The sequence below is a fragment of the Vulpes lagopus genome, chromosome 11 (genome assembly GCF_018345385.1).
Source record: "Vulpes lagopus strain Blue_001 chromosome 11, ASM1834538v1, whole genome shotgun sequence".
Taxonomy (NCBI): Eukaryota; Metazoa; Chordata; class Mammalia; order Carnivora; family Canidae; genus Vulpes; species Vulpes lagopus.
The window spans coordinates 93,933,485-93,959,353 of record NC_054834.1 but is presented as its reverse complement, the minus strand read 5'-3'; the positions used below and the strand labels follow the sequence as shown (position 1 = coordinate 93,959,353).

General features: G+C 34.4%; 1 protein-coding gene across 6 annotated transcripts in view; it reads right to left on the bottom strand.

Moving 5' to 3' along the window:
* Positions 1–25,869, bottom strand: part of UBR3 (ubiquitin protein ligase E3 component n-recognin 3) — a 233,161-nt gene that overhangs the window by 143,527 nt on the left and 63,765 nt on the right. For all 6 annotated transcript variants that reach the window (XM_041723097.1, XM_041723098.1, XM_041723102.1 and 3 more), the window contains exons 7-12: positions 19,742–19,872; positions 17,913–18,141; positions 10,651–10,830; positions 9,974–10,107; positions 4,305–4,391; positions 23–88 (exon numbers count right to left, since the gene is read on the bottom strand). In XM_041723097.1, coding sequence (XP_041579031.1) covers positions 23–88; positions 4,305–4,391; positions 9,974–10,107; positions 10,651–10,830; positions 17,913–18,141; positions 19,742–19,872 — 827 coding nt within the window. The remainder of the gene's footprint in view (positions 1–22; positions 89–4,304; positions 4,392–9,973; positions 10,108–10,650; positions 10,831–17,912; positions 18,142–19,741; positions 19,873–25,869) is intronic.

Here is a 25,869-nt window from a genome sequence, read left to right as displayed (position 1 = left end):
AATTGTTTGATTATAGTCTTACCTTACTCAAAAACATAGCATAGTAACGATGAAGGGGCAGATGAAAAGTGACTTGGTTAGGTGCTGGCTGGAATAAACAAACGAAATCCACAAGTCAAAGAATGTTTTACAGAAGTTCAAAAGTTTCAAAATGCTAAAACCATACTTTCACTCTGATTTATTCCTGTAAGTTTTAATCCAAACTTAAACTTTTAGAAGATATAGGTTTAAAAAACTACTGTATAGGTAAAATTAATTCCATTTTAAATATCTAAATGCAAATTTCTAAAGGAAGAAATTATATACTCTCAACCCTTAATTCTCTGAAGCATCTAGCACAGAACAAGGGATGAAACAGATTTCCCTTTACCGTAGTCTATTTGGGAATCTTCAAAAGCATGCATATCAAACATGATGATAATAATAAGAACAATAATCACAGCTGACCTTATTCATATTACCTCATTTAATCCTCAGAAAAACCCTATGGAACAGAAACTATTAATGTTCTCATGTTATAAGTAGGGAAATTCAAGCTTAGAAACTTAAATATCTTCCTAAATTTAACAAATAGTGAACTGAAGAGCCAGTCTGGACTCCATGTTATATTCAGAGTGGTAAGAGACCCTGATCACAGTCATAAAGTGGGGTGCAGGTGAAGGGCTTCCCTGTATTCCTTCACAAGCTGGGTAAGATGTTCCCCATATCCACACTAAACACAGTCTCCATATCCAGTATATATCAAGGAACTTTAGCATTCTTGTGAATATTACAAAACTGTATTTTAAATCTATAAATCCCATGGATTGTTCTATCACTATAGGGCAAAAAAACTACACCACCATTGTCCTTCTTAAACAAATAAGAAAAATGAAAAATGAAAAAAGTATTATTTGTTTTTAAATACTTTTACAAGTATTTTCTGGGTAGAGTTAAAAAAAAACTATCCAGAACATTCAATTATGCTAATGTAATATCGGTATAAATTTATAATTTAGAGTTTAAAAGAACTGCAATATGTCACCATCCCTGAGGTTTTTTCAAAACAAATATAGTAACAACCTCCTCAATATGCGAATAAATGGCCACAGAAATTTGTTCTAATAAATAATGCCTCCCACAAAAAGGAAGGAATTTCTGATATATGCAACATCATCTAAGAAAGGACATTATGCTAAGTGAAGTAAGCCAGTCAGAAAAAGATACAGATTCCACTTATATAAAGTACATAAAATAGTCAAAATAATGGAGAGAAAATATAATGGTAGTTCTCAGGGGCTGGGAGGGAAGAGAAAATAAGGAGTTACCGTTTTGAAAAATGAAAAGTTCTGGAGATCAGCTGCAGAACAATGTGAATATACTTAACACTGCTGAATTATATACTTAAAAGTGGTTAATGGCAATTTTTTTAAGATTTCTTTTTTTTTTAAGTATTTTTTTAAATTTATTTATTCAGAGAGAGAGAGACTGAGAGGCAGAGACACAGGCAGAGGGAGAAGCGGGCTCCATGCAGGGATCCTGACACGGGACTCGATCCTCGGTCTCCAGGATCAGACCACGGGCTGCAGGCCGCACTAAACCGCTGCGCCACCGGGGGTGCCCTTTTTTTAAGATTTCATTTATTTATTTGACAGAGCACAAGCAGGGGAGCAGCAGGCAGAGGGTGAGGGAGAGAGAGAGAAGCAGGCTTCCAGCAGGAGCAGGGAGCCCAATGCAAATCCCCGATTCTAGGACTCTGGGATCATGACCTGAGCCGAAAACACTCAACCAACTGAACCACCCAAGCACCCCCAGTTGATGGTAAATTCTGTTACTTTTATTTTACAATTAAAAATAAAAATAAGTTTGCTCCCATTACCATAATCATTTGAGCAACATATTTTATACTAACTAGCTAAATAAGACTCTCCCTCGGGTACCTGAGTGGCTCAATTGGTTAAGCATCTATCTGCCTTCAGCTCAAGTCATGATCCCAGGGTCCTGGGATCAAGCCCCACATGGGACTCCCTGCTCAATAGGAAGCCTGCTTCTGCCTCTCCCTCTGCCTGCTGCCCTTCCTGCTTGTGCTCTCTATCAAATAAATAAATAAAATCTTTAAAAAAAAAAAAAAAGGATCTCCATCAATTTCCGCCAAAGGCATTAAGAACAGTGGTTAAGAGTACAGATTCCTGGGTGCCTGGATGGCTCAGCCAGTTAAGCATCTGCCTTCGGCTGAGGTCATGATCCCAGGGTCCTGAGATCAAGTCTAGCATCAGGCTCCCTGCTTAGGGGGGAGTCTGCTGCTTCCTCTGCCCCTCCCTCCTGATCGTGCTCACTAGCTCTCTCTCTCTCATGCTTGCTTTCTCTCTCTCAAATAAATTAAAATGTTAAAATCTTAACAACAAAAAAAGAGTAGGTTCCTAAAAGCTAGATTTTCATGAACTCAAACCCTGACCCTGCCACCTCTAGTTATAAACTGTGAGCAAGTTAAACTCTCTGTACCCAAATGCCTGACTTATAAAGTAGGGATAATAAGCAGGATAGCTGTGAGGATTATCTTTAACATGGTACCCAACATAGTGCTATTAACTACAAAGTCATGGACTCTTATCTTGTCTTTCAAGGCTTTAGCATTTCCTAAACTCGCACTCTTCTGCAGTGTTACATTCCATAACCCCTCCTTTTCTAATGTCACAGATTAGCCACTTGCCAAACTCTTCTTCCACTGCTGCCATACATACTGGTGGTTGTCAGATGCCATTCTCAGCTTTCTACTCTTCTCCTTCTGGGTGATTTTCTAGGTATCTCTTAAATCTACCTCCTTCTCTATTTCCACACTGCCCGTAAGTAACCTTAGCTCAGGCCCTCAACATTTAGTGCCTAGATTTCAATGGTAGTCCCTGCTTCTATTCTAACTCTGTGAGACACCTTTGTGGTATCTGCCTAGCTCACAACTCTCTTCATCTCAGAACATCCCTCCCTACTCCATCTCCCAAACATACATACATACATACACACACATACCACATCACACAAAGAATAGAGCCTGACAGTCAAGTTTATGTAAGTGTTGTCTTAGTGATGCTACCATTTCAATAATCCCTCCATAAGTTTCAAATACCAATGAGAACTGGTATAAGAGAAGCTCCAGCTGAGTGACTAACCCTAGAGGGGGCAAAGGAGTAAAGCAAGTTGAAAGTACAGAGGCATAATCTGAATCTAACCATGGGATAAATCCAGACCGAGGGATATTCTACAATATAACTGAGCTAGCTGTACTCTTCAAAATGAGAAACTGTTCCAGAAGAAGACTAAAGACATGATGACTAAATGTAACATGGGATTCAGAATAGGATCCTTTTGCTATAAAGGACAACACTGGACAATCTGTAAAACATGAAGGAATTCTAAGGACTGGGCAGTAATAATATATTAATGTTAACCTCCTAATTTTTGTAGTTGTATCTGGTTGTTAAGACAATGTTCTTGTTTGTAGGAAATACATACCAAAGTATCTGGGAGTAAAAGGCATCAAGTCAAACAGTTCAAGAAAATAAAGTTCTTTGTACTCCACTTCTAGCTTTTCACTAAGTTTGTGATTGTATCAAAAAAAAATTTTTATAAGAAAGACAAAGGAAAAGAACGAAAAATCCCCCTACCTTACTAAAAATAATTAATTAATCTTAAAAACTTAAAAAAATAAAAAAGGACAGCAGGAGTTCCATCTCCCCAGGATTCAGAAATCAGATGGGGGAGCTGGAGTTGTCTGAAACATGGTCTTCCTTATGCAAATGGCATATTCTGAACCTGCTTCATAAGTGGAGTAAAAGGCACTTCTGGTTGGAAACTTGGCTAATTACAAGCAAACCCTTGTTTAATTTATACAGACTATGTTCTGTGCCAACTCTTCTCAGCTCATTATTAATAAGAATCACCTTTGTTCAAGCCCACAAGAGGAAACTGATCAATTAATGAAGCTGTAACATCCTTTCCATTAATCTCCCCTAACCCATTCACATTTACACTGTCACTTTTACCTCTCCAAATGAAACTAATTTTTGCTCCTGAGAAATATGGAGACATATACACTTATAAAAAGAAATTATACTCTTCCCTAGGAAATAGCAATTGTGATTAGTATGCTTTAGAATCTCCTAAACATCAAAGAACTGATAAACCACTTCTCCTTTTTTCAAAAAGGAGAATACCTAATGGTATTATGCTCATTCTGACTTTTTTCCCATACCCCATGAAAAGATATTCATTATTTTCAGTGTTAAATGAGATTTTCTAAGTATCTGTACGTATGTCAAAAATATACATACCTCATCTACGAAGTTAATAGCATCAAACCAATCTTGAAGAGCTTCAAGACAATATCTAACAACATTTCGGGTGTACTCTTGAGTTTCCTAAAATAGTAAGTTATACAAATTTTACACTACATAAATATGCATATTTTCAACTTCAAAATTATGTGTAATACCTAAAAACTATATATTTAATGGTAAATATATATTATCAAAATAACCACACTTGCCATTTTAAGAAATTCTTCACAATAGTAATGACCAGTGACAATTATGAAAATTATGAGAACATGCTATGTTTTATATAATATTCTTGAAAATGAATCAAAACTGAAATAGTTCTATGGGATGCATATCAAGTTCCATTTGAAAACATTCCAAAAATATTATAAGTTCCTTAATATTAACTATTTAATGAGCACAGTTTCCTTGGAGATGACAAAAATGTCTTAGAGATGAATGCCAGTGATGGTTGCACAACACAGAAATGTATCTAATGTCAATGAATCGCACATCTAACCACAATTAAATTCTACATTATGCATATTTGCCACAATAAAAAATAAAAACAAACAAACAAAAAAAAGGAACGCAGAACACTTAAGCACTATAAGCAACCTGTGAATATCTTAGCTTAACTAAGAAGAAGAAAGGATAAGTGTGTGCCACTTAAAATAAACATACTCTGAAAGAAAATATAATGCTGTATAGAGAAATGAATCCAGTGACATAGGCAACTATTAAGTTAAATGGCACAATAAATCATGATAACCTCTCTTCAAAAAAATACTAGTAACAATAACGGGCAAAGGATCTGAATAGACATTTCTCTAAAGATCTCCAAATAGCTAACAAGCACATGAAAGATGCTCAACACTATCAATCATTAGGAAAGTACAAATCAAAGCCACAATTAGATATCATTTCACACCTATTAGGAAGGCTCTAATTTCTTAAATACAAAATAAAACGTGTTGACAAGGATGCGGAGAAACTGGAACTCTCAGACATTGCTGGTGGAAATGTAAAATGGTACAGCCACTTTAAGTTAAACACAGAGTTGCCATATGACCAAACAATTCTACTCTCATATATCCAAGAGAATTAAAAACACATGTTCACACAAAAACTTACACGCAAATGTTTACAACAGCATTATCCATAGTAACTAAAAAATGACATTAATCCATGAATGAAGAAGTAGAATGTGGTATATCTATGCAATGGATTACTATTCAGCTATGAAAAGAAATGAAGTACTGATACAGGCCGTAACATAGTTGAACCATGAAAACATTACGCTAATTGAGAGATGACAAACACAAAAGGCTAGATAGTGCATGATTCCACCTACATGAAATGACTCGATCAGGCAAATTAGAGACAGATGGGAGAGCAGTGGTTTCCAGGGAATAAGAGGAAGTTGGGACTGGGAGGTATGAGGTTCCTTTAGAGGATGGGCGATTAGTGGGGAATTTGTGGTACCAGTTGCACAGCTTTGTGACTATCCTACACAACTGTACTGTATACTTTAAGATGGTTAAAATAGAGAATTTTAGGTTGTATAAATCTGATCTCAATTTTAAAAGTTTTTAAAAATAGACATTTTGGGGCCTTAATGTATAATAAAAGTACAGGCAGCATCAAAGTCAAACAGGTTAAAATCTTTAGCTGTACATATAAATTACTCAGTGCCTTTCAAGAAAGCTAAAAGTCTCCCATTGCTGCCTTCTCCTTTACCCTGCTCAGTCTCTTATCCTGTTAATTCTTCCTTAATATTATCATGTAAATCCACTCTTATTTCTACTACCCTCCAGACCAAATATCACTTATCTAGTTTCCTTGCCAACAGTCTCACTGTTTTAATCTATCCTATATGAATTTATCTTTACAAAAATATTATTTTACAGATTATGTTTCCTTATTTCTTACTGAAAAAATTTAATGGCACTTTTAAGTTACCATAAATACTGTGTCATAACCAAAATATGTGGCAGATAAGTCATGGATAAAAAAACATTTAAAATCAAATGTTTTCCCAATTTATCAAGGGTTTGGGCAAATGTGTATCATAACATCCTCTTGGTACAAGTATAAACTGATACGAGCTTTCTGGAGAAAAATTTGAAAAGCATGTATCAAGGGCCTTTAAAAAAGGTGACAAGTTAATTACATTCCTAAATACAGCATATTTAATAATCATGTGCAGATCATCGCTCTCCCATCTCCCGCCACTAACAGACCCACCCAAAAACATTCAGTGTGCATGTTGGTACTACTTACTGGTTTTATAACCTTTTTAGTTTGTTTATCCATATGTAAAAATGGACATAGTACTATCTACCTCCTAGCACTGCGAAAGAAGCAGGTGAAATAATGTTCGTAAAATGCTCTGTGTCGTAGTTTATCTAGCACTATGTGTGACAAGCAGTTTAGTGCTCCAAAGGGTCCTGGCCAAACACTTCTGTAGTCTGCAGTAACCTAACGTTGCCACTAGATGGAGATTTTACAGCTTATCAGTTCCGTTAGGAAGGCAAAAAGTAAGATTCTGGAAATGTGCCATCCTTTTATTCAATATATCTGTTATCAATCTGGTATTAATTGTTTATCTACCCCTTAACATTTTCAAGAACCAAACAGCATTAAGGGCAATCATACAAAGAAAGTTAAGTTATCTCATAAGTTTTTTTTATCAGTAATCCTTTAGTTTTGTATTTGATAATTAGAGAATAGAAACAAGAAAATAGCTAATTTTTTTTACTTTAATAGTCTTTCATGTAGCCTAAATTTCTAAAATCCAACAATAATACTGGTAAAAAGTTCTAGACATTCTTGCTTTTAACAGACAATTACAGCAAAGTGGGAAAGAGCACAATTTCTGAAATCAAATGATTTCAAATTCAGCTTCTACTTAATAGCTGTGTGAACATGGGCAACTTATTAACTTCTGAAAGAAAGAGATGATAGTATCTACTTTATAAGAGGTGAAGATTAGATAAGAATATGATGCGAAGAATATAGTGTAAAGAACGTCTGGCAGAATGTAGGTGCTCATCAAGAAAATGTCTTATTTTAGGAACTAAATACTACTTAACTGAGAAACTACTTTCAAATTCTATCAGGACAATATAAACTTGTTTTTCTCTATTGTCTTCACTTCTTAGGCTAATGGAACTATAACACACTGCAATCTTGCCCTTCAAAGCTAAAAATTAAACTACTATCTAGGAACAATGAGTTCTCATTATCAGAAATAAACATAACCCCAATTTCATAATCAAAATTCATCCTAAACACAGTTGTCAGAATAATCCTCTTCAAATACTGATCTTTTCATATTAATATCCTATCAACCTCCCTGCTGCATCACTGTCTTTTGTTGACTTCTATGATACTATGTTCCTAAGGCTCTTCTCCGCATCCTTATCTCTGATGTCAAAATGTTAGTTCTTTCTTGAGGGTCCACTTCTCTCCTTTTTTTATCTTATCTTACCCCCTGGTGATAAATATCATTTACATTACCAAGGGTCTAAAATTTATAACCTTAATCCTGATTTATGTTTTGAGCACAAGACAAATCAGTCCCCACACTCATTACTCTCACAGCAACCTGTTTTCCTATAGAGCACTTACAAAATAAATCTGTGTGTTTACCCACTTAACATCTGTCTCCTTTATTAGACTGCCCCATGAGAACAAGAATCGTGTCTCTTCAACACCCAAAACCCAAGTATCTAGATAGTGTCTGGCATAAGAATAGCATTCAACAAATACTTTTTTTAGTGAATGAACAAATGAACCTCATATGTCAGGGTTTTTTATTTTTTATAAATGCTACAGCAGAAATTAAACAAAATACTATGAAAACATTGAAACTAGAATCATAAACTTGACTGAAAGAACTTAAATGAGCAGGTTACGTATCAGCTGAGTAGCATTTTTGAAGAGCTAACACAAGTAGTTCTTCACTCTGATTAGAATCACTGCCGAGGTCCTTCTGCACACCAAAGAAATCAAAATTTCTGACAGTGGAGCTTAGGCATATATATTTTTAAAGCTTCCCAGATAATTCTCACATAAGACTAGGCAGAAAGCATGAGAGACCATACAAAAAGGGACTAGTTTGAACAAAAGCACAGGAATCAAGGGAGGACACCACATGTTGAAGAATGATATTTAATCCAGTGAAGATATAGATAAACAAAGGGGTAGAGATGGAAGATGAATTATGAGAGACAAGTTACGGGCAAATGATAGAGGATCTTAAATGTCTCTATAGAAAACACAGATGTTACCCTGTAGACAGTTGAGAACTGTAATGATTCTTAAGCAAAGGAGAGATACGCACAGAGCTTAGAAAAGTAATTTAAGTATTGGACCCGTTAGAGTAGAAAAAAATCTAGAGGCAGGAAAACCAGTTAAATTATCTTAACAACCCAGATTTTAAAGATATAAAGAAATAAATTAAAACACAGGAAGGAAGTGGGAGGAAGACTTTCTAGAACAGAAACGAAATTTCATAGTATCTGATTACAGGTTGAATGCAACTGGCACATGAGAGAAAGTTTCTGTATTAGATAACTACATATTTTCAGATACCATAAATGATGTAAAGGACACAGTACGGGCAGATGAATTTAATACATTAATTAGGGACTTGAGAAAATTAATGTACCTCTAAGGAGATAGACATGAATAGCCAGAACTGTTGAAAATCTGAACCTGGCTACACTAACAAAGTTGTAAGTCACATGCATTTGGAGAATAGCCGAACTCATGAAAGAAAATATGAATCTGCTTAAAGGAATTCATATATTTAAAGTATATACGGAGGAGGGCCTCATAACAACCCTGTGAAGAAGGGCAGGCTTTAGTGTCCCATTTTCTTTTGCTTTGTTTTCTAAAAAACTAAGGAGAAAGACGGAGACGTTCAAATAGTTCTAAATGAGTTGACCAAGCAATTTAAGTAGAAAAATGCAGAGATAAGGTCAAAATCCAAGACTTCTAAATATTTCCACTATAAAATCTTGTCCAGCATCCTTATTAATACAGTTGGCAGCTGGTCTTCATAGGATCCATATAGCAAAACCTCAGTCAGGGAATTTCATTTTTCTAGATCATCCAAGACTGTGGAGACTACCCATCAAACCAATACTTTAAAATGCAAAAGTAAAAAAATATATTTGTATATGGACACAAATACATGCAATTACAAGTGATCATTTTCTTAACCAATTATAAGATTAATATTGTTGCTATGTTACTCAAGATTCCTTTTGTAGACAACTGGAAGTTGTATGAAGTGTATACTTTGTGCTTGGAATCTTAAAAATATAAACTTTATTAAGAACTATTCTCATTCCTTGAAAGACAAAAAGCATCAGGCAACTAACTAACATAATGGATAAAATGAAGCAACAAAGATAAATGTGGAGACTTCTAATAAAGTTCCAAACACTATTCAGGGTAAGAGAAGACTACAAGGATCTGACAAATATAATGAACTCCAATCTGCCTGAGAATAATAATTACTGTCTGAGGTCAGCTGTCACAAAACTGAATTCACAATTAAACATTGCCCATTATTATATATGAGTAAACAAGTCAATGTTTTCACAAATCTTTTTCTTAAATCACTCTTTTAAAGGTAAAGACAGAAATTAACAAAAATATTTTCAACATACCCTAACTTTACAATGGGATAAGAGCCCCCACATTGGCTGTGCACAGGCCTCAAGTTCAGCAGCAAAGGCAGCATAGTAGGTCTGAGACTCAAATTCCACATGCTCATTTAGTTCTCGCTTGTTTAAGTTCATACCTTGCAAAAATTAAAGCAGATATAAACCTTGCCAAATGGGAGCAAGTATTCAAATTAAAATCAAGTAAAATACTTCCTAGCACCAAAGACTCTGATGCGCACAAACAGCATAAATGACACAATATCTAGAAAAATAAATAAATTATTTAAAATAAAATAGTCTTTTCAGAAGTTTTTACACTTTGTGAATTATCTGTTATATAACTAAATATGTTAAACAAGAAAGTCAAAACTATTTAACTGATGCTACTTGAAATTTTATGCAAGTGCTATAAATCTTTCTTGAGTAGATTAGAAATTTATGGATTAATGATTTAAAGTGCTAAAATACTACACTCATTTCCTTTTTAATAATTTGATATTTTGCATGACTCTAATATATCTTCATGAACACCTGATTAAAGTACTTACAAATCTTAATTAAAATGAAACATTTCACATGTAACCCAAATAATGTGCTATCTTTTAATTAGTATATCTGATCATTTTGCATTACGCATTTTGTAAACTAAAAAAAATTAACCAAAAAAGTAAAATTCATACCTTGAAAGAAAGATACAAAGTTCATCCATGTAACTAACAAACCATGGTCCTCCAAAAATCTCTTAGCCACACTTTGATGAGAAAGGATATTAATAAAATCACTGACAAGAGGCCAGTAAGTGTTATTCTTCAGTAATGCTTCTCCACAGTTCACTACCACATGTAAACTATTTTCTTCATCTAAAACAGACAGACACAGCCCAGTAATAAGTTTAAAAAAAAAACAAACCAATGATACACATTATACACATTAGAAACAGGGATATCTGAATTTAAACTATAGCCATATGATGTGTTACTTAGACTCTGAATCCATTTCCCCGTCCATAAAATGGGGAAAAGACATGTATCTTAAGGGAATTAAATGAAGCATTAACATAACACATAACATATAACATTACATTATTAAAATTATTATTACCACATTAGTTTAACATACTACATGACATTGAGCTAAGTATATGTTCATAAAACTTTATTATTTCCTTGATTTTAACATAATGTAATATCTTCAGTTCCAATCAGTAAAATATCTTTATCCCTAGGTTAATCTCATTCCACCTTATCAAACAAATCTGTAAGATATGGATTATATAATTGCTTTCTTCTATTCAAAGAATATATAAATATAATTTTATGGCAAACACAGTATTCTAAAAATTAAAGATACATGTAACTAAACTTCTTAATCCTTTTTTAAAAATCCTAAAGTTTAATTACATTACTGTGGGTGGTGAAAGATTAGGCATGTACAAATCTTTACTATTAGAAATTAGAGTGTATATGCATTAGCTCTCTTAACCTATTCCAACTTAACTGATTCACTGGACAAATGAGCCCCCCATTCCTACTATAAAACATACTAATATTTATAGTATACAGAGTGCTCAAAGCTACTAACCTATTCCCTACTACATAAAAGCCAAAATACATACTTATCCAGAGTCTTTTTTTTGTTTCTGTTCATGCTAATTGTTCTTATTTTAAAATTTAAATTATAAGTACATACATAAACTGATGATTATGAATACATAAAGACAAATATTACAAAAACTGGGTCATAAGTTTGAGAGACAATAAAAGTGCCTAAGAAAATGCTAAAAAAATCTTGGAGAAAAATCATAAAAACCTAGAATTTTACACTCAGATTGTTTCACAAAGATCTTTATGTTCTAACTCTAAAGAAACTGAAACTGGAAATCACAGATGATGCTTTGCAGAAGTGGTACATATAAGAAAGATGAAGGAGAACTCCAATCAAGGAAACTATATCTTAAAAATGCTTTGCCCAAAATCAACAGGTTAGAGAATGAATATGCATCTCTGTATTTTAAGTTAAAGTGTATTGTTTAATACATCTATGTATCCTTTTTATGATTCCTCACTTTAACCAACTTTTTCAACTAACCATCTACTTGTTAAACTCATCAGTGGAGAGGCTTCTATTGCACTTACTTTCCATATATTAAATTTACGTTTTAGTCCATGAAATTATTTTACCCACCTCTTAACTTTTAAACATATATAAGAACAGGACCCACAATGTTAATCATACTCTCTTTTAGTGCCTCTAATAGGATGAGAGGTATAACTGAACGAAGTTGGGACTTTTACAAATACCCATACCTAAGATTAGAAAACCCTCTCTGAGTGACAACTATTGCCACCAAGAGTTAATGAGCAGTTGCTATTAACGGGACAGTGCTCAGTGATGCTGGAATTTAAAATTTTTTAAACATGAAAATCACTGTTCTATTTTATTGAAACCAGAAGATGAATATGCAGAATACAATTAATCAAAATTATTATTTTCCTGGCACTGCTTTAAATACTACTGTTCTTGTGAAAACTACTTTGGAAACGTCAGTGAAATAAAAGGACTAGGACTTCTATTTTTCCCTGAGACTCACTCAGCAACGAATATTCATTGAGCACTTACTGAGGGCCAGGTTATTCTATTAAGTTTGAGAATACGGAGGTAAATCAATCAGAACTTATATAGTATCTCTCTCCACTGAGATTAATAAAAGAAGACTGGGTGTGATAGGGCTATGATAGCCAAAGCACAAGAAGTTATAGGGAAAAATACAGTTAGTCTACAATTCAGGAAAAGACTTTCCTGAAGAATAGATGTCTAAACTAAGACCTACAGAATGAAGGGGGAATTAGGATCAGCCAAACAAACTAGGGATGAGAGAGGAAAATGGTATTCTAGGTAGAGGCAGCAATAAAAAAAAAAAAAATGGAATTGCTAGGAGAAAGAAGGGTGGCACAAATGAAGCCAGAGGACCTAAAAAATCAGCTTCAGGAGATTGGAGTTCATGTGAAGAGGATGACAAGCTTTTTTTGGGGGGGGGGGTAGGGTTGAGAGACAGGAACATGATCAGATGTGTAGTGTGGAAAGTGACTAAGAGAGGGTGGTGATGGCTAGCGGTATAAGGTCTTAGAGACGACAATGGCTTGAATTATGGTGGTGGCGTGAAGATGTAAAGATGAAGAGAAATGGCTACTTTTAAGATGTTTAGAAGGTTCAAATGACAGACTCAGCGATGTTCATTGTATCTACAAGAAGCAAAAAGTCAAAAATGACTCCTAGGTTTCTAATTTGGGCAGCTGTGTTAAGTGGTTGGACAGTGGTACCAAAACACACACTTGTGTACTCACATACACACATACACACACACACACAATAACTGAAGAGAAGCAGGCTTGATAAAGACATAAGAAGGAATTTTTGGTGTGGACATTGTGTGTTTGAGGTATTGTAAACATCCAAAGAGTATAGTTCAATAAACAGTTTCATATTCAGGATAGATCAGTCTGGGATTATTACCATATACAAACATTCCTATGTTATGCAACATTTGGTTTTGGGGATGGCTTTTTTTGTGAAAGAGAGAGAGACACCAGGAGAAGGGCAGAGGGAGACAGAATCCTAAGCAGGCCCCATGCCCAGTGCACAACCCTCAGATCATGACTTAAGCTGAAATCAAGAGTCAAATGCTTAATCGACTGAGCCACCTAGGCATCTCTGTGACATATGGTTTTAAGTTCTCATTTTATACAGACTGTTTCATAAGACAAATTATAAAATTTCAGGGATATGAATAGTTATGAGTTATGTCTTGAATCACAAAAGTAATACGGTGTGGAAACATAAATACAACAAAGTAAAAGTATAAGGTAGGGATTACATACTACTAGAGGCTTTTTTCTTTTAATCTTTAGCTACTACTGTGGCCATGTGAATTCTCATTGTCTCAGCTTCTGTATTTACTAATAATATAGAAAAAATTTTCAAGACCTGTATAACAAAAATTTCTGTAAAAGCTAAATACATTTAAAAAATAAAAACAAAGCACAGAGATCCTGTTGTAATATCTGTAGCTACTTATAGGTAGTTCAAAATATTTAAAGCCCATTCTAATAAACTTGATGTAAAAACAGATAAGTTTATGGTGTCTTTAGAAAACCAGTAAATATGTATCATGAAACATTATGCTAACTTTTGAAAATGGAATAAAACACCATGAGAGCTAAAGATAATTTTAGACGTTGGCTTAGAAATAATGTGATATACTTCTGGAAAAAAATTGTACTTAAAGATCTTAGCAATGCTACCAACAGCTATTTAGCTTTTGGAAAATTCAATTTTTTTAAGAATTTCTAGGACAGACAACCTGCATTAGAAGGGAAGTATATACAGAAAGCTAAATAAGACTTTGCAATATGACTTCAGAAAATATGGGAAAAGTGACAAAGTGCCAAAAAACACCAACATCAACAGGACAATCAGAAAAGAGTTTGGGGCCACAGAAAGAATAGACAATCAATAGTGTGAAATGCTACTGAAAATCAGGAAAGAGAGGAAAGACCACTCTCCAAAGAGTGGTCACAGTTTTCTCCCATCATGTATGTCATGAAAAGAGGGATCATATAATTTATTATATGAACTGGGATACTGATGAGAGTAAAAGAATATAAATAACTATGTCAGAACAATAGAGGGACACCTGGGTGGCTCAGTGGTTGAGCGTCTGCCTTCAGCTCAGGGCGTGATCCTAGAGTCCCGAGACTGAGTCCCACATCAGGCTTCCTGCATGGAGCCTGTTCTCCCTCTGCCTATGTCTCTGCCTCTGTGTGTGGTGTGTGTGTGTGTGTGTGTGTGTGTCTCATTAATAAATAAAATCTTAAAAAAAAAAAAAAAACAATAGGCATTGCTTGGAGCCATTTTGGGGAAAGTAGAACATGTGTCCACTGGAGTCATAGACAATTTCGGGGAGAGCAACAGAATTATGAAAGTAGACACTAGACTAAGGTTGGTTACTGAATGACGGAAGAGCAAGGAAACAAACTCTTTCAGGAAATCTGGCTACAGAAAAAAATATGAGGCAGATTCAAACACATCTTCTCAAACATTCTTCCTTGAAGATCAAGTGCAAACTATATATAACTAATAAGTATTGCTAAACCACTTCATCAAGAAAATAGACTCCAGATTGTTTCCACAAGAGCAGACACTTCTAAATTTTAAAAGTTTTCTAGTTTAGGGCACAGTGTGGCATAGTTGGTTAAGTATCTGATTCTCGATTTCAGCTCAGGTCATGATTTCAGAGTCCTAAGACAGAGCCTGGCATGGAGTCTGCTTAAGACACTCTTTCCCTATACAAATCAAAACCACAATGAGATACCACGTCACACCAGTGAGAATGGGGAAAATTAACAAGGCAGGAAACCACAAACGTTGGAGAGGATGTGGAGAAAGGGGAACCCTCCTGCACTGTTGGTGGGAATGTGAACTGGTACAGCCACTTTGGAAAACTGTGTGGAGGTTCCTCAAAGAGTTAAATACAGATCTGCCCTATGACCCAGCAATTGCACTGCTGGGGATTTACCCTAAAGATACAGATGCAGTGAAACGCCTGGACACCTGCACCCCGATGTTCATAGCAGTAGTGTCCACAATAGCCAAACTGTGGAAGGAGCCTTGGTGTCCACGGACAGATGAATGGATAAAGAAGCTGTGGTTTATGTATACAATGGAATATTACTCAGCCATTAGAAACGACAAATACCCACCATTTGCTTCGATGTGGATGGAACTGGAGGGTATTATGCTGAGTGAAATAAGTCAATAGGAGAAGGACAAACATTATATGGACTCATTCATTTGGGGAATATAAAAAATAGTGAAAGGGAATAAAGGGGAAAGGAGAAAAAATAAGTGGGCAATATCAGAAAGGGAAACAGAACATGAGAAACTCGTAACTGGGAAACGAACAAGGGGTGGTAGAAAGGGAGGTGGGCGGGGTTGGGGGTGACTGGGTGATGGGCACTGAGGGGGGCACTTGATGGGATGAGCACTGGGTGTTATTCTATATGTTGGCAAATTGAACACCAATAAAAATTTTTTAAAAAGACTCTCTTTCCCTCTTCCTCTGCCCCTCCTCACCACTCTCTCAAATAAATAAAATCTTTAAAAATTTAAAACAACTTTTGAAAATTAAAGTTTTCCAGTTTATAAATTAAAAATACTTTTTGTGAAAAATCCTTCTCTAAATATGTAATTCTATATAAAAGAAAATCACCGATATACCTGAATGATAGATACTATTTCAAAAAAGAATAAGCAATACATGTAATACAGAATCTTTAAACAAAAGGGTCATCTTACATGAAGATAAAAGAACTATATAATACAAAGCAGCTTTTAAGTTTTCTTTTAAAAAAGTGAGAAAGTATATGGTTTTTTTTTTTTTTTTGAAAGTATATGGTTTAATGTAAATAATGTATTATGTTCCCACTATACCTACAATGGAAAGACAGAGTCACGTAGTGGTCAGGAGTACAGGTTTAAGTGCTCACTTCAGCAGCACATATACTAAAAATAGGAGTACAGGTTTAGGTCAGACACCTAGCCTTACTACTTATAGCTAAAAACCATAGATCATTAACTTCAATTCCCTACGTCACAGTTTCCTCCCCTATAAATTGGAAAAAAAAATAAAACAAAACAAAAAACACAGCATCTACAGATGGCTAAATGACATAATACAAAGTACTGAGAAAAGAGTACTGCATATAGTGAGTGCTCAAAAGATGGCAGATATTATATTAGCTAGCTATTATTAGCATATATAAGGCAGTGCACTCTATGTTGAGTATACACTATTTTTCAGGCTATGGTTCACATGAGAATAGACAAGACTATCAGAATAGAAAGAAAATAGTAGCTAATATGCAAAAGGAAGTAACAGTGGAACAAAAAAGTCTCAACTACAAGATCTCTCCTCCAAAGAAAATGGAAGTCCTGAGATTTAATCTCAGGTATTGTTTGGTGTTAAAGTTTAGCTCCATATGCCAACAAATGAAAACACAGTACTATCGATGTTGGCTTGCTTTGTGTCATGGTTAAGGGCAGATTCTGACATCAGGATGATAGGAAGACCTTGGCTCTGTCATTTACTAGCTATCTTATCTATGGTAAATGCCTTAACTTCTCTAAACCTCAATTTACTTATCTTTAAAGTGGGAATAATAAGGACAATAATAATATCAATCTCAGAGAATTATTCAGAAGTTTAACTGAGACAACATATGAATAGTGTTAATATAGTGCCCCATACATAGCAAATACTCCATATAAATTATTACAAGGAGATAAAGTTAAGATGAAAGACCACAGTGAAATGAGAACAGGAGGAAGCCCTAGAAATATTATGGCAGTTTGAGGAGTATCAACCATATAGTGGGCACAAAAGAAAAAAACTAAAGATATTACTATGGAAAAACAAAAAACAGCAAGATTTCAATTTTTAAATTATTAAACTATAGGCATATAAAAATATCTAAGGCAGATAACAAATTTATAATAAAAAAATAGGAACATGTCTAATAAAGAAATGGGTTAAATTATGGTAAAGCCATATGACATACTGCAATCATTAAAAAACATGTTTTCAAGACATACAACACAGTGGCATATTTTTAAAGTATTATTTGAATCTGTAAATATATCACGCAAAAAGACATAAAAGAAATATCCAAAAATCTCAACAAGTTATTTGTGAATAACAAAGCTAAAAGTTTAAAGTTTGTCTCGAAAAAAATAAAGTTTCTTAAATTTAGATGAAAATTTTCAAAAAATTCTTTAACAAAGATATACTATAACATTTTAAAGCTATTTTAAGCATATAAGGATTCTTAAGATTAGTTACACAAGTATACCAATAATAAAACTAGTGAAATAACCCTGAGTTTACCTTGTAGCTCACTTTTAATAAGGCAACTTTCCATCATGTACAATAGCACAGTGACCATAATATCCAGCAGTTGACATTCTTCTGTTACCTGTCTGGCTAACTCTTCATTGCTGAACAATTGAACACTAATATGCACAATTCTGTTAGACATTGTATCTGATTCATGACTTTTCTTCAGTGTTTTCATAATGAAAGCATAATGCTGAACAAAAGTTTTTGTAAAAGCAACCTGTAAATTTTTTTAAATAGGAAGAAAGAAACACATTAGTTTGATTTTAGAACACATTTTCCAATACATTATATTAACATTTTAAAGCTATTCTTAGCTTATGATGACGTCCAAAGTAATTTTATTTTTTTTTTCCAAAGTAATTTTTTTTTTCCAAAGTAATTTTTAAAGTAATTTCAATGATGATAGTAGTCACGTTCTTTTTTTGGAACCTTAGCAAAATACCTGGACAGTTAAGAAAAATTTTAATAGGTATTTTTAATTATTAAACTTTTAGAACAATTATAAATACCATGATTTTAAAATACAATTTTCACTTTGCTTACAGATATGTCAATTAACTAACATCAAAGTAGGTGTCTTTGCTTTGTGCTATCTGCTTTAACAACAAAATCTAAGATCTTGATTAAAAACCATATCAGAGGGGGATCCCTGGGTGGCGCAGCGGTTTGGCGCCTGCCTTTGGTCCAGGGCGCGATCCTGGAGACCCGGGATCGAATCCCACATCAGGCTCCCGGTGCATGGAGCCTGCTTCTCCCTCTGCCTGTGTCTCTGCCTCTCTCTCTCTCTGTGACTATCATAAATAAATTAAAAAAAAAAAAAAAACCATATCAGAGGATTTAATATAACTCCAAAATCAAGGGAGTCAATGTGATTACTACAAAAGAAATGTCTTCTCCTATTTGATTGGAAAGCTGACCATTATCTGACTAAATACTCTTGCTGTGTAACATACGCATTTCTTCTTGTTTCCTTAAGTGGGTATAGACACAAAACAATGGCATTATTCATTAAAATGTAACTCCTAAAAAAAACAAAATGTAACTCCTAAGGAGGCTTTATTACCTAAACTGTAAGAACTACAGTCAAAAAAAGTGGGGCGGTGGGGGAGAAGGACAGCATAATTTATTTTCTTTTTATACACTAGGTTATGTCACTTTGCCATGACCACATGGTGGTCATAGGTGAGGGTCCAGACCATCTGGAACTAGAGCCTCCACCTATCTACATGTATATATAGGTCAATAACTGCTCTGTCTTTAACGGTTATGGCCAGCAACAACTAACCCTATGATTTTCCCAAGCCTAACTACATAATCCTCTTTTATTAAAGTAATCTCTATGCCCAACATGGGTCTTGAACTCATAATCCCGAGATCGAGAGTAGTATGCTCTACCAACTGAGCCAGCCAGACATCCCTCTAATCCCACAATCTAAATTTAGCTGCCCCCTTAAACATTCTCATAGCACTCTGTACCTCTCCTTTGGAGAACCTACCACAATTTAATTGTACATATTTATTTCTGCAATTATGTTTTTGTTTGTCCCTCAGCATTCTCTTTGGACCAAGTTCCGTGCAGAGAGACTACCCTTAGGAATACTGCTTTGTAAAACTGCTTTGCTTCAGATTTATGATCCCTTGCTTTTTGTGCAAACCTTGTTTTGATTGCATAAGAAGCTAATGCTTTTTATTAGTGTTATATCAACCTTCAAAGCTACAATAAGCCACAGCTGAGAAACAAACCAAAAAAATTCATAATGAAAAGGCAAAGAAAGGGGAGCAAAGTTCAGAAAGGAAGGGAAAAAACATATGGATACCTTATACTCTTGATCTGGAAGCATGTTGAGTAAGAAAGTTACCATCTTCTGAGGGAATTCATACTTTATAGTCCAAAACAACAGTTCTTCTAAAAAACTTTTATGTTTCAAAACATCCATTATAGATTGATCTACATAAAAAAAAGAAAACTTATCACCTAATGATTTAAGTTGCTCATCTCATTTAAGCCTTACTATAATTAATCATCTATCAACCTCAAATACTTGAATGTTTCTACAAATTAAGGATATCATTTCAATAATTCAATGATAATAATGACATCATCAATTTATATACCATATTAATAATGGTATATAAATAATATATATAAATAATATATATAAATAGTAAAATAATAAATAAATATAAATACATATAAATATAAACATATAATATATTTATATAAACATATATTTATATAATAAATATATAAATAATAAAATAACGTATAAATATAAGTATAAATAAAATACTATATATAAATATATATTTATATATAAATAATAAAATACTTTATATTTTATTAGAAAGCAGTTACTAAAAAAATAAGTAATTACTTGTCCTTAAACATAAGGTGTTTAAAATTTCTACTAAGATTCAAAATAATTATCTTACAAGAATAATATTCACAGTACTTAGTACTAATATTAATAGTAATAACTTTATTTTTTTTAAGATTGTATTTATTTATTCATGAGAGACACAGAGAGAGAGAGAGGCAGAGACACAGGCAGAGGGAAAAGGAGGCGCCATGCAGGGAGCCGCCCGACGTGGGACTCAATCCCGGGTCTCCAGGATCAGGCCCTGGGCTGAAGGTGGCGCTAAACCACTGAGCCACCCAGGCTGCCCCAAAAGTAATAACTTTAATATATTAAGGCCATAAAGCAAAGTTATTAAATTGTTTAATTTTTAGTTTTTAAAGAAAGGGAGGAAATTGTTATAAGATTCAATAATTTATTTCTTTAAAATTGTTCTTCATAAATTAAACACTAACTTTGCTGCAGGAAGTAATTACTAATCTATTGCTTACTCTAGTCTACAGAAGAATTTACTTTTATCTGGTAAGAATATACCAAGAAAATTATAAAAATTGTTAACTTGCAACAGACTCAAGCCGCCCTTCTTCATGCATAGGGAAAACAGAAAATGGATGCCCCTTTTAAATAAAAGTATTCAAAGAGGGATAAAATTACTAAACAGCCAATTTCTAAGCTACTCCTTGAGGTCCACTTTGTCTCCTGCTAATCTCTACATCTTTGTCACACTTAGTCAACAGAAAGGTCTCAACAGGTATATAATGAACTATTTTTAATACTTTGACTATTATTTCTTTCTCTCACTTTCTCTAATGTCTTTCCCTAAAAAAGAACTACAAAATTCTGACTATTGATCTTTGTTGGAGCAAATGATCTTGGGCTACTCTGGATCATCAGGTCTATATAACGACATTTAAGAGGATATAGCAAGTGTCATATGTGAACAGACTAGTTAAGAGATGATGCTTACTGAAGGACTAGAGTTAGATGAGGGATTTTAAAAAATAGTATCACATACACCAAAATACTCAGGTATAGCCCTAAGTACATTACAGTTCAAACTGTTTTGCAGGGTAACCTGAAGCATTTTTTCAACTAACTCTACTCTCAACTAACTCTGAATAATGCAATCACACCACATCTCCTTAGGTCATGGATCAGTCTAAAAACATAACAATAGGGACACCTGGGTGGCTCAGTCGGTTAAGCATCCGACTCTTGATTTTGACTCAGGTCATGATCTCAGGGTCCTAAGATTGAGAGCCCTATATCGGGCTCTGCACAGAGTCTGCTTGTCCCTCTCCCTCTGCTCCTCCCCGTGCTTGCACTTGTACATATGCTTTCTCTGTCTAAAATAAATAAATATTTTTTTAAATGTAACAATAATCTCAATAAACATGCCATCAAGAAGCATACCATTACTCTCCTGATTCTTCTATAAAACAGCGTGAGTTTAATAGGCTTGAATCAGTACTTCTCAGACATAACTTTAACAAAATTTTTCTGTTAATAATTAATAACTCATTATTTTCAGAATAACACTTTTATTATTCTGGAGACATTATGATTTTAACTACAGAGAGGCAAAAGTTATGTCCCAATTCCCTAACTCCCTTTCAATGTGCCTTTTACTAAAAGGCACTTACATACATAAGCAGTATGTAATAGAGATAAAAATATACATACAATTATACTATACATCTCCTTAGTGGAAACATATTCTTTATTTTCTAAATCTCAGAACTTTCTACTTGTAAAACAGAAATCTCTTCTTCCTGAACTAGATCATTCCCAGGATATGATAATGATTTTAAAATAGAAATAAACCAGTCTTGCAAAAAATGAGGTAAAACATATTCAAAGGCACACACTGACAGATTCAATGCCAAAAAGTAATAAAATTAGGGCCCAAATGAATCAGGTGACATGAACATATGGATTATGATTCAAAATTAGAATATAACCCAGAACCTATTGCTGATGTCAACTTAATTCTTACAATTTAACACTGATTGAAAATTTTAGACTATCGAAAAATAAAATCCTTACAGATAAGTGTTTCTAGAATTATTTACAAAACTAAAAGAACTTGTAGTATTCTCAGAATTCAGTTACAACTCTGCAAGTCTGCATTTGCCAACTGAAAGCCTGAAGCTACCATAATTATTAGGTATCATGTCCTGAAAGAGAAAGAAACATTCACCTTGTTTTAAATAAATAAAACAATCCAAGTGAACCAGAAAAGCTATGGCTTCTACGAAAATGAAATTAGTTACGGTTGTGTACGATTCCATTTTTTCATCTTCAGACAAAAAAGCAAAGAAAAACCCCACAATGTCTTCATTGCTGTTCTTAAAATAGGTGATGTCAGTTTCCCCAAGATATTTAAGACACAGTGTGATGTGTTTTGTGTGTTATGGAAATGTGGTTAGAAATGTTTCCACTAATTATATATGACTACATATTTACCTTTAAAAAATGGGTTAAATTGTCATGATTTTTACAATGCCTAAACTGCCTTAAGCCAAACTGTAAAAAGAGACTTCTGAGCAATCAGCACGTGGTACAAATGCATGAATGAGGTAAAGATTTCATTAGACAGCAGAGTCTAGACCCTGTAACTCAGGAGCTCCAATAATCTCAGCGTGTTGGCTAAAGCCCTGTAGGCCTCAGTTTCTTCATCCTTAAAATTTAGGTTTTGAGAATAGACGGTGAATGTAGCACAGTACCTCAACCTCTGGCCTATCATTACCTATTTTATTTTCAGCTCACTTTCAAAGTGCTAAACCAAATTCTTACAAAAACTAAACCACTCCCTGGATTTTCAATATTTTCAAAAGCAACTATCACTTTTTTGGAAACAGGGATTCTACTAATTCAAAAAGCCATTTCTTCCATGCATATACTTAAAGCAAAATGATAACTGATCAAATCTTAAATCTCTGTACCACTTCCCACCAGTGGAGGAAGAGGAGAAGATAATCCAATCTTAAATATGAAAAAAATCAAGTATAAAATAAGCTTCAACCTTAAGTCTCCATAAAAAGTATCATCAGTCAAAGTTTGACCAAGCTGAAGGAAAATAATGACACCATAATAGGTATTTTTTTGGCATCCCTAAAGCTTAAACTCAAGTGTGTACCTAACAATCTGCTTCAGCTCAGATGTGTCTCAAGGATTCAGATAAATACACAGACAACTCTGGTAAGTCAAAGGGCCAAGTAGCCATATGGAGTTCTAATCTCCTTCAGGCATTATAGGTTCTCCTGCTAGGCAAGGAAGAAGGGGAACACGTGTACACGTGTGCATCCTGGACCACAGATCAAATTTCATGAACGTTGCTAGTGTAGGGGCCAAAGTAGGCTACCCCAAGATGGGCCACTTTGGCATAAAGATCACAAGTTTCCTCAAAAAATCAAAAATAGAAATACCATGTGATTCAATAATTCCACTATAGGGTATTTACCAAAAAAAACCAAAACACTAATTCATAAAGATATATTATGTACAGCATCATTTACAATGTTTACTGCAGCATTATTTACAATGGTCAAGATATGGAAACAACCTAAGTGTCCATCAATAGACAAATATATAAACAAAATATGATGTATATACACAATAGGATATTAGGCAGCCATAAAAAAGGACAAGATTGTGCCATTTGAGACAACATGATAGACCTAGAGGATATTATGCCAAGTGAAGTAAGTCAGACTGAGAAAGACAAATACCATATGATTCTACTCATAAGTGAAATCTAAAATATATGTACATATATATAAATAAACAAAAAGCAGGATCAGACCTGTAAATATACAGGACAAACTGATGGTTACCAGAACAGAACAGAACAGAACAGAACAGGTAGGGAGATGAGCAAAATGAATGAAGAAAGGAGATAAAGGCCTCCAGTTATGGAATAAGTTACAGGAAAAAAAAAGCAGACCATATGGAATATAGTCTATGATACTGTAATAGTGATGATAGTCACACTTGTGAACACAGCATAATGTACAAACTTTCAAATCACTAAGTTGTGTGCCTGAAATTAATGTAACATTGTGTGTCAACTATACTCAAACAAACAAAAGCAATCAAAACCCAGCAGATTCAGGAAAAGCTCTTTATCCTCTCCATCAACTGCCTAAAAAGAATTTACATAGAGGACCTGCTCCAGGAAAAAAAACTATCACTACAGATAACTACATTATGATATAAACTAAGTACAGTAGGCAGGGAGGAACCTAGCAAGACCTGTTTGATCAAAGTCCTCTATTCTCACTGTTTCTAAGTGGACTAGGAATCATGTGTTTATCAAATATTTACCTTTTTTCATCTTCCTGTGAACCACGTATCTTCCCTATGAAGACCCAGACATCATTTACCCCCTTCTCACTAGTTCAGAATGACCTATATGTTTTATTTTGCCTGTTTTAGGAATTTCTATGTCTGTAAGAATTCCCCAAATGTACGTTATTAAATTTTATTTTCTCCTGTTAATCTGTCTCATGTCATCTTCGTCTGGTTAGAAGGACCTTGAGGGGTCTCCACCACTAGGCTCTCCAAGTTAAATGCAGCCACAAAAGAACTCAGAACAGACTTACAAAATGAGCCTCAACTGAAACCGTCCACTTGCTCCACCTTTCCAAGCAGTTGTAAATATTCCACAAGACACACTCAGTACCAGAAACTATAATCTTATTATTCAAAATATTATTCAAAATAATAATTTAACTTCTGGAGACTCTAACAGACCATACTACCCCAGGATATAGACCGTGTTAAGATTTGGAAATCCATGGCAAAAATCCACAGAGCATGGGCTGTCAATTAGTAACAAGGGCTCTTGGAAAGATTCTAGTGAGGGTCAAGAAAACACAGTGATTAACAGTTGAGGCTCGGAGATTTGAATTAAGGATCTACTTCTCACCAGCTGTGATGTCTAACATGTCTCCATTCCCTCATTCATAAAATAGTAATAACTGTTTTGTATGATGACTTTAAGAATTAAATGAAACAACAGGGATCCCTGGGTGGTGCAGCGGTTTAGCGCCTGCCTTTGGCCCAGGGCGCGATACTGGAGACCCGGGGTCGAGTCCCACATCGGGCTCCCGGTGCATGGAGCCTGCTTCTCCCTCTGCCTGTGTCTCTGCCTCTCTCTCTCTCTGTGACTATCATACATAAATTAATTAATTAATTAATTAATTTTAAAAAAAGAAACAACATATGTGAAGTGCCTAGCACAATGTCTAGCATATACAAAAAGATCAATAAATATTATTCATTATTACTAATCTATTCCCTCACTATATATCTACTTCCTCCTTTGAGCAACCACATATTGAATCCTTACTGTACCCTAAATAAGTGCCATTCATTTTTATTCTCTTCCTCCCCCCGACCTCTCTCTCTCACCTTCTTTCCCATACTCACCCTTTTCACTCTAGAAATTACGTATCTCAGATTACAAAAAGATGTAAATCAAACTATAACGTTAGGCCAAAAACACTGGATCAAAGCATCAATGACAAGATTTACTTTTTTATGGCTCAAAAATAATAATTCAATCAGAGAAGGACAAACATTAT